Source organism: Pteropus vampyrus, unplaced genomic scaffold (assembly GCF_000151845.1).
Source record: "Pteropus vampyrus isolate Shadow unplaced genomic scaffold, Pvam_2.0 Scaffold238, whole genome shotgun sequence".
Taxonomy (NCBI): Eukaryota; Metazoa; Chordata; class Mammalia; order Chiroptera; family Pteropodidae; genus Pteropus; species Pteropus vampyrus.
In genome coordinates, this window is record NW_011889019.1 from 1,489,708 (window position 1) to 1,499,771 (window position 10,064).

The 10,064-nt window shown below is 56.2% G+C and overlaps 1 protein-coding gene across 1 annotated transcript in view; it reads right to left on the reverse strand.

Moving 5' to 3' along the window:
* Positions 1–1,220: 1,220 nt before the first annotated feature.
* SLIT1 (slit guidance ligand 1) overlaps positions 1,221–10,064 on the reverse strand; it is a 160,782-nt gene continuing 151,938 nt past the window's right edge. The window contains exons 31-37 of the mRNA XM_023519842.1: positions 8,861–8,998; positions 7,314–7,551; positions 5,585–5,715; positions 4,970–5,124; positions 3,541–3,829; positions 3,004–3,215; positions 1,221–2,217 (exon numbers count right to left, since the gene is read on the reverse strand). Coding sequence (XP_023375610.1) covers positions 1,979–2,217; positions 3,004–3,215; positions 3,541–3,829; positions 4,970–5,124; positions 5,585–5,715; positions 7,314–7,551; positions 8,861–8,998 — 1,402 coding nt within the window. The 3' untranslated portion in view covers positions 1,221–1,978. The remainder of the gene's footprint in view (positions 2,218–3,003; positions 3,216–3,540; positions 3,830–4,969; positions 5,125–5,584; positions 5,716–7,313; positions 7,552–8,860; positions 8,999–10,064) is intronic.

Here is a 10,064-nt window from a genome sequence, read left to right on the forward strand (position 1 = left end):
TGGTGGTGGCCAGGGGAAGGTACGTTTCTCAGGGTTGGTGGGTCCCAGAACACCTCTTCCATGGAAGGAACAAACTAGCTACACGTGAGCTTTTCTGCCTGTCCAGCCTGGTGCTAGCTGCTCTCCAGGGTCCCTCGGTGGCCCAGAAACTCCAGATAAGAGAGGGATGCTATGCGGCGAGGCCCAGGCTGCTATCCGCAGGGGGCAGTGGCGCCGCGGCCTTGCCCAGAGCGACAGGAAAGGGGCAGACTCAGCCAAGAGGGCACCTCCCCAGGATGATAGGGCAGGTTCCTCTTCCCATTACAGGGGTCCCAGGACACAAACTCACTGGTCTGAGTCTTGGCTTAGGGGACATGCCAGGGTCCCAGAGTCGCAAGAGGCTCCAGCCCTCTACTACTCAGCAGCAAGGGCTCCCTGTGCCACCACGGTGGCTGAGAACACAGGCGCCATGCCACCCCAACCCCACCCCACACACGCCCCCAAACCTGCCTTCTGTCTGCAGATGGAAGGAGCCAAAAAAGGGGTGTGCTCACCCCACTTGCCCACCAGGATCCCCCAGGGGCACACTCCTGGGGAGACATCTGCGACAGGAGAGTGTGACCTGTCTTCCAGCCAGCTCGCTATTTAGGCTCAAAGATAATCTACTTTTTCATTCTGCGTGGAAGAAAAGCATTTGTAGCCGCACAGTCACATGTTCAGTGACTCTTCAAACACTGAGTCCTTCCTTGCAGACGCCCAGGGTGAGCAACTCCAGCCGGGGGCCGTGTCTGCAGCTGGAGCCATCACTTGGCTCAACTCTTCCTGGTCACTCCTGTGATGCGCTGTGATTAGCTGGCATCTGTCCGTGAGAGCAGAACACCCCCAGTACCCAGCCCCAGTCAGGCACATAAATACTTGTTGATGTGATTAATGAAAATAGATCCAACTCCCGCAGCCTCCCCCCTGGAGCCACAGTGGGAGAGTCTCCACTGCCTCAGTCACCCCGCCTCCCCATTTGATAGCTGAGGAGGCCGAGGCCCATGGGGAAGGAGTTTGCCCAGAGCGACAGAGCCAGTGGAGGTTTCTGATGCATGGACCACTGCTCCCCACTGGTCTGCAGTGCAAGGGGACCGGAACCCTGTCTCCTCAGGAGGAGCTCTCGCCCTGGCCCTGGCCCTTCTACTCCTGCCAGTGGCTTGCCAGCAGCTCATGGCCGGTTGGTGGCAGGACCAATGGCCCTTTGGCAGCTCGTGTCTGGAGGTGGTGATATTTATCCAACTGGAAACAAGAACCCCCCTGTCCTCTTTGGTGGGATCCCCACCCCAAGCAGTCCCAGTGACCGTTTCTTCCACGTGAGCCCCCTCCTTGGCCCTACTGCAATGGTCCCATAACTTTAGGATTCAGAGGTCTGGTCCAAGGACCCACCTCCAGCCCCAGTGTTGTTCCCGAGGGAGAAGTGGCTGTGCTGCCAATCAGCCCAGGGGCAAGTGTCAGTCCCTTCCTGGCCAGCAGGAGGGGGCCCTTCCCCGCTGCATCCTGGCCTACTGCCTGAAGGTGCTGGGCGGCGGGAGTTGAGAGCCAGGCTGGCTGCCCCAGGGGAGGCTGAGAGTCATTCAAGGATATCTGCAGGGAGCAAGGGGCTCTGGGGCCAGCATGGACCTCAGACAAGAGAGAAAGGTTGGTTTGGGAAGGGGCCAGTCCCTTCTTCAGACCCAGGTAGCAGGCAAGGAGGGAGTGTCACCATTCTGCACTTCTCGGCCTGACCTCACGCAAACATTCATTCAACAAATATTTATTAAGCGCCTATTTGTGCAAGGCACTTCCGGAGAGTGTTCTGCACCCAGGCCTCGGCCGCCTTCTCGGCCCCCAGCTGTGAGCGGTGTGCTCGAGAAAGGCTGCCTGGTCCTAGGAGCCACCCCGGTGATGGACCGACCCCAGCCCAGGTCCCCTCGTGGCCGCGCCCCTCACCAGCCCTCGCCCTCCCTGCCGGCACTGGGCGCTATGCGCAGAGGGCACAGCCACACTTGGTGGGCTTCTCCACCTCCTCGGCAAAGGAGGTCCCGTCGCTGCACTCGAAGGTGAACTTCCTCCGCTTCAGCCGCAGGCCCTGGCAGCAGCCCTGGCCCGGGCACAAGCCCCGGCACTCCACCCACGACAGTGGGCGCGTGGTCTGGCAGATGGCATAGCCCCTCTGGACCTGGTGAAAGTCCCGGACAGGGTCCCCCCGGCACTCGGACTCTGGATGGGACAGACACCAAGACAAAGCCTCAGGGCATACCCATGGGTCAGCGCTGCCCAGGGCAGCAGGAGGAGGAGGGAGGTGGGGAGGGGGAGGGGGAGAGGAGAGGCAGCATCTTGGAACGGGGTCCTCTAGCTCTCGGACCCCACTTCGTCCCCAGCATCCTCCCTGCCCAGCATGCACATGCACAGGCTTCCTCCTGGGCCTACAGGGAGGTCAGGGGGAAAGAAGACTTTCTAGCTGCCAGGGCCCCACAGGACAGATGGCCGCGGGCTCAGGTGGGCTCCCTGTAGCTAGAGGAGTTGGGTTCTGGATTTCTCAAGGCTTCCCCCTGCCCCCCTCAGCAGTTCCTATTCAAGCAGAAGCATCTTGGTCACATGGACCAGGGAGGGCCTGAGAAGGAGTCTGTGACCCTCAGACCTCCTGCTGCTCCCTGGTCCCAAGGCGATAGGGCCAAGATGCAGAGGTTTGGGCAGGAGCTGTTACCCAATGGTCTCTTCTACAAGGAGAGACCCCAGCCAGAGGGGCACTTACCCCAATAGGTGGGGCAGCAAGGAAAGCTGAGCCAGGGAGAGACAAGAACCTGTCTGGGGCTGGGACTCAGAGCCCAGAGGGCAGGGGGTGAGGGGGTGGGGGGCACTAAAGCCCAGCAGCGGCCTAAGATGCAGGAATGGGTCAGGGTCATGGAGGGGCTGCCGAGGCTGGGAGGGAGAAAACACCAAGTTGCTAAAGCCAGTTGTGGGGAGGGACCCTGGAGAGGGCACGTCAGGAGGGGGGCCCCTGACCTTGCTCACAAAGGTCGCCCGAAAAGCCAGGGTCACACACACAGTGTGCCCCTGCGGTGGCCAAGGCCTGGCAGTGGCCGTGCAGGCACTGCAGGCCCCCGCACGGGTCTGCAGGCGCCCCAGCCTGGCTGCACAGGGCCCCCGAGTACCCATCCTGGCACTGGCAGTTGTAGGAAAGAGCATCGAGGGGCACGCATTTCCCGTGGACACACCTGGAGGGGACAGAGAAAAAGCCCTGTGAGGACAGGCCAGGGCCAAGCCAAGGCCCACCCGAGGGCACCCCACATTCCCAGCCTTAGCATCATGGGGTGGTATCCTGTTCCCAAGACTGAAACACAGGAGCAAACTGTGAGTCTGTGCTCGTCCCCAGGGATCCTTCCTCTTACTAAAAACTGAAAACCAGAAAAAAATAATAAAACCCTGTTTCAGGCCACACATTCCAATTTGGAGGTTTTAAAAGTAGTGTTTGCTCACTACAGGGAAGAGGAATTGTGCGGAAGGGAAGGGAGCCTGCGGGTGGGCGGGCCCTGCGCTCACTTGTGGCCATGGCAGGGGCCATCGGCTGGCTGGTCGCAGTGCAGGCCCCCCCAGCCAGCCTCACAATGGCACACGGGCCCCGGGGTGGCATTGGGCTGGCAGATGCCGTGCAGGCAGTAGAGCTTCCGGCAGGGCTCACAGCCTGGCACCACGCCTGGCTTCATCCTCGTCTTGGTGAAGTCCTGCAGCTCGTTGTTGATGTACAGGTTTCGGATACACCCATGGAAACTGGTGCCGTTGAGGATCTGCCACAGGCGGAAGGCAGCTGAGTTCACATCCACCGGCATCCCTGGGGCAGCGGGGGAGGGAGCGGAGCTGGGCTGAGTCGGGCTCGGACTGGGCCCAGCACCCGCCTCTACGGTCTGTGGGGCATCTCCACAGTGTTCCCTCTTGCCCTCAACCTCTGTCCTTCTGTCTCTGCAACCCTGGGCCCAGGTCCTCTCCTTCCCTGGAGAGTCCAGACTTCTTTCCCAGAAGGAATGGAAAAGCTCCTTCCTCCATGATCAGAACCCGGAGTGCCGGGCCTGGCGGCAGCCAGTCCACAAATGAGACTCTGGGTGTAAGTCCAGCTGCCCTCACCCTTCCTTCCCTCGGGAATTCCAGCTTTTATCTCCAGGAGACCCCAGATGGAGGAAAGGACTGGAGCCTGGAACTCAGGCGTGTGGCACTTTGTCACCTGCTTTTGTGGTCACCACTTCACAGCAACTCTCTGAGGCAGGAGTCACTACACCCTATTGGATGCTCAGTGCTCAGTGCTCAGTGACTTGTCCAAAACTGCACAACTAGTAAACAGCAGAGCTGGGTTTAGAGCTCGGGTTCTCCATCCCTCAAATCTGGCTGCCGTCTAGGCAGTGCTGAGACAGCCCCGCTGCATCCGGGGACCTACCTCATCCAGACCTGGAAATGTCTGCAGGTGGTGGAAAGGGCCATTTAGCCGCAAAGTCTGTAAGGCCAGCTGGGTGGTCCCCAGCTAATGCAGAGACTCCGTGCCTGGACCTACTGCAGTGACTCTGGGCCTCTGAGGACCCCAAGACTGAGGATGGACTCTGAACAATTAACAAGCCCCTTCTGACCCAAAACCAAAAGGAAAGTTGCCCACAGTGCAGAAGGTAGCTGGGAAAATCCCAGCTCCCATCCCCCCATCCCCCCAACCCTGCAAGGCCAGGCCTCAGGCCCAACTCGGTCACTCATTTTCTTCATTAGTCTGGGCTGGGTGGGCAGCAGCCTGATTCCAGGCAGAGGAGAACAATCCACCAGCAGTTTGGCCATTCACTAGGACCCTCTCCCACACCTGGAACGTACCCCACAGTTCAATGGCCTTGCTACCAGCTCTCCTGACAAGCTGCAGGCCAGAGAACAACAGAGGCCCCACCCGGAATGGCTGTCACCATCACCTGATGGAAAGGCTTGGGGCAGGGCAGGTCCTCACCTCCCACATAGAGGGGGGCCTCGCTGTTTAGTGTGTAGTGTTTGCCGAAGTTGTCCATGGTCATGGGACTGCCGCCATCGATGGAGAGATTCACCATCTGGTCAAAGGTGACCAGCTCAACAGTGTGGAACTGCCCATCATTGATCGTCTCAGCACTGGAAGAAGATGGGGTGCCCCCACCCCAGGGAATGGGCTTCAGTTTGGCCCATCCCTACCTGGACACTTTCCCAGAAAAGCCACTGGTCCAGCAGCTGCTTCACAAGGGATCACATCTATTAAAGCGGGGACTGTGGGGACTTGGTGGCCTATGGTCTAGTCCTTCCTGCTCCCTTTCTCGGGATTCCCTGGAGAAAGGTGAGAAGTTTGGGGCAGGGCTTTCCATCTTAATCAGTCTCCCCCTCCCCACTCAGGAGCCCCCTGTGAGGTGGTGGTGGTGATGGGGAAGGGTAGGACCACTGCCCAGGCCTCAGAGAGCCTCAGACCCAAGCTGAGCTACACTCAATGATGCGAATGCCTGTTCCACTCAGGCAGCTCAGGTTCTGGTGGTCCCCAAAATGATCTGCTCTTGGCCCAGGAGATCCCTGAGAGCGGCTGGTGGACATGAGGAAGCCCTACCTGTAGATGGCAGAGCTGGGGTAGCTGCCCGGGTCGTAGCTGACGCGCACATGGCCCTGGTACAGCTCCACTGCGATGTGGTCGTTGTCCCCATTGTACAGCAGGATCCCGTTGTCCTCTGCCGTGGAGACCTGATAGGAAATGGCACTTTCTCTTCCATCCCGTCCCATGCGGCAGCAGCACAGGCTGGGAGGTGGAACCGATGGAGGAGCCACAATTGGAAGAGAGGTTCTGTGCGCACGACAGTCCTCCACTGCCTGCCCAGATGACATGCCCTCCACGGAGTGCTGACAGGGGCTGGCGGCTCCTGTTCAAATCCTATCCAGAGACAGTGTGGCCAGGGCCAGGCAGCAGAGGGCAGATGGGCCAGCTGAGGCCTGAAAACCGTGTGCCAACGGGGGCATGTAAGAGCCCTTCAGCCCACCCCCCCGGGGAGGAAAGTAACACTGGCTGCGGGACGGCCCACCCTGTGGACCTCAGGGAACTGTGGGGGGCCCAGGGTGGGACCTACAGAGTGGACAAGTTCAGGAAGGCTCTCAGGAAGGCCAGTGCCACCCACGCCTGGAAGGAGCCACTCAGGAGGTAGGGCCTATCTCTGCATCTGCACGAGCAGCTGGCGTTGTGCCCTGGGCTGGAGACCCCTCCGTGATACTGCTGGAGCCATGCTCCTTTCTTCCCGCCAGTCCCTCTCCCGCCACCCCCCCCACCCCCGCTCTTTCTTCTGGTAAAGACATTGCCCCCTGGTCTATAGAGGGGGCACACGGCCCAGGCTCGGCCAATCACAGCAGCCCATCTCCTTGGACTTGGCGGTTGGTTCGGGGATGGGCATGTGGCTGAAGGCAGGCCAGTCAGAGGTCTTTCCTGAGATTGTCAACTAGGGCGAGCGAGAAAGAGCCAGCAATGGAAATAGTGGGGAAAACTGAGCCTCTTTAAAGATGCTCCTGAGGCAACGGCAAGAAACGTTTGGGGTCAGTTTTCTTTTGGGGAGCAGTTAGGCTAGCTGTGGTCCTGCCGCGTGGACCATGCCAGGGGACAGGATCTGGGAGAGGTGATAAAGGGGAGGAGAGCAGAGTGAGCGTGTTTGAGAGGCAGAAAAAGGAGGAGAAGGGGACAAAAAAGTAGGAAACAAAATTTTGGGAAAAGAGAGAGGTGACTAAAGAGAAATTTTAAATATTTTATCGTGTGATGTGCAACATACTCTCCTCCCCTCTTCCTACCCAAGAAGTCTTTAGCAGAATCTCTATCTTATTCACCAATGTTATTTTTCCCCTCAATAAGATGTTCTAAGATGGAATCTAGACATGAAACCGCAAAATAAATAAGGGACCGCAAGGACTTGTGGTTAAAGACACAGGGCCAGAGCTAACGCTGCCCATGTTCCAGCCACATGGAGAAAGCCTGTCTGCAGCATTGGAGGCTGAAGCCAAGGAGTATTTGAGACAAGAGGTGGTGGGAGAGGGTCCTGGTAAGTTTGTTTTCCTGGATCCAGTCACTCACGAGACCATCTCCGCGCCTGCCCTTCTCTGAGACTGATTTTGTGACCCAATAACATTTCCAATTATGCTTAAACGAGTTTGAGCTGAGATAGTGACACCCACATCCAGAGAGCTGTGACCAACCCAGGGGTCTCCCTGTTGTCCTGGGCAGGGATGAGTCTTGATGCGCTGATCTGAGACCAAGGTCCCCCGCTGTCTGACCCCCTTCGGTGACTGGCGCCCTGGGCACACACCTGCAGCGTGATGTTGGCCCGTGGCCAGTTCTGCAGGTCAGTGAACTGCAGATAAGTGTCCCGATCCACGAAGTTGACACTGAGCAACTTCTCACACTCGGGGCCGCCGAAGCCCGGGAGGCACTGGCACACGGGACGGCTGCCCTGGTCCACACAGTTGCCCCCGTTCTGGCACTCAGTCCCCTCACACGGGTTCCTGGGGGCAGGCGGGCGGGGAGGGGTCTCACAGAGCTGCCCACTGAGAACGAAAGGACACAGGTCAGACAGGGCAGGGTGAAGAGGCCAAGAGTCATCTTCCCCCCACGTCCTGAAGACAAACTCACTAAACTTCTTGGGAAACTGGATCCTTAAGGTGACAGAAGATGCTCCTAATGAACACTTTTCCTGAGAGAACTAAGAGCCAGAAGGATCCTGAGCTACAAGTGCAGTCCCTGGACCAGCAGCATCGATGTCACCTGGACACTTGTCAGAAATGGAAAATCTATTGAATCTCATTTTTAACAAGATGCCAGGTGATTCGTGTGCACATTAAAGTTTAAGAATCACTCACCGCTCATGTCCCATTTTACAAAAAACAAAACTGAGACTGAAGATACAAGCAAAAGAGAGAAGACTCGTATTACTAAAGTAAAGAAATAAAAGAGGGGACATTACTACCAACAGGTAGTTCTGATATATGCTACAACAATCTGCAGCATCAGTGTTCACAACAGCCACAACATGGAAACAACTCTAATGTCTACCAATAGATCAATGGATAAACAAATGCGATATATCCATACGATGGAATATTATTTGGCCATAAAAAGGAATGAAGTTTTGACACATGATACCATATAGATGAACCCCGAAAACGTGAGTCTAAGTGAAAGCCAGTTACAAAGGACCACAGATTGTATGCTTCCATTTATATAAAATATCCAGAATAAGCAAATCTATAGACACAGATATTAGTATATTAGTAGGTTTCTAGAGCTGGGAAGGAGGCAAGTTAGGGTGACAGAGAAGAGATATGGAATTTCTTTCTGGAGTAATGAAAATGTTCCGAAATTGATTGTGGTAATGGATGCACAACTTTAGGTATATACTAAAAGCCATTGGATTATACATTTGAACTAGGTGAATTATATGGTAGATGAATTATATTTCAATTAAACTATTTAAAACAAAGACCGAAGCAGAGCATGGGAGGTAGGGAACCAGAAGGAGGGCAGGCGCTCTCCTCTCCAACCTCCCAGGAGAGCCCGGATGAGGAAATAAATGACCTTTATGGCAGGATGTGTACTCAGAGGAGCCCTGGGCAGGTAAGTGATGGGGCACTGCCCACTACGCTGGACCCACCTCTCACTCCCTTCATTAAATAGGTTGTGGATCCTCTGCCTATGCTCAGAGAGGTTAAGAAACTTTCCCAAGGCCACACAGCTGTGACAGGCATAGCCAGAGTCAAAATGCCAAGGCAAAACTCCTGGGCCATGACCCTTATTCTCTCCCCAGAGGCTGACAGCTAGGAGGAGTCAGTCCCTCAAGGTGCATCTAGGGCTGCTCACCTGTAGCCCTCAGCACAGACGCAGGAGTAGCTGTTGACTTCATCCACACACTGGGCGCCATTCTGGCAGCGGTGATCTCTGCAGTCATTCTGGTTCTCACTGCAGTTGTCACCTGTGTAACCTGGTGTGCACTCACACCTGGGGACAGGCAGGAGGTGGCGGACAATCAGCCAGGAAGCCATGGGGCACAGGAGCTGTGTTTGTGACAAGGAACTTCAAGGCCTCATGGGTCTCTGGAGCTCCCCAGGGGCTCAAAGCCCTCAATATAAAGATGCTACCAGCCCATCCTGGGACACTTTTCTTGGTCAAGAGAGTTTGTGTGGCCTTGGGTGCGCTCTGGGCTGGGAGTGTGGACACCAGCGGCAGGAGGAGGTGGGAATTTGTCAGGGACCCAGATTCACCACCAGCAGTACATCCAGGGCCAAAGTTCAGCCCCTTCCTGACCTGCCCAGCTGCTCTTCCGCACACAGCCCTGAGTCACAAGGCTCATCCATGCCTCCTCCCCAGCCTTCCCACCTCCAACAGCCCAGCCTCCTGGCCCCAGGAGGGCTAGTGCCTGCCTCTCTGTGAGCCCCCAGCTTCTCAGCTCATACTGTGCCTCAGTGCTCACCTGCAAATCCATTTCGACCAACCGTCTGACTGTCAAATGTAGGGCACATGCCTCCGCCCCCTCACAGCCTTGCAGGATGCTCGCTGTCCTGCCACATCAGATCCACCTTGTGGTCAGACCTGTCTCTGTTGGCAGCAACCCCCGCCCCACCGGCACTTCCCTGCCTTGACACCAGTTGATTCTGGAATACCCTCTTCTCTCTCCCTGCCTTGGTCCAGCTGGGCCAAGACCTCACCTCCTCTGTGAAGCCTCTGGTGAACACCCTAGCCATCCCTGAGCAAACCCTTCCAAACTGCAAACTGCAAATTGCAAACTCCACAACCTGGAAGGTAGCTGCTCTTGCCTGGATTTTTTTTTTCTCATTCCTAGTGTTTTTCAAGCTATAATAAATACCTTTCTATCACACACACACACACACACACACACACACACACACACACACACACACACACCCCTGAAACCACTTTCATGCTATCATACTTACCCTTACTATGTAAAATGGCATGAAGCTCTCTGATATTTTGTTTTATTTTTTAATGCTCATCTTTTTTTTAATGCTAATCTTGACCCACCCAATTGAATACAAGACACTAT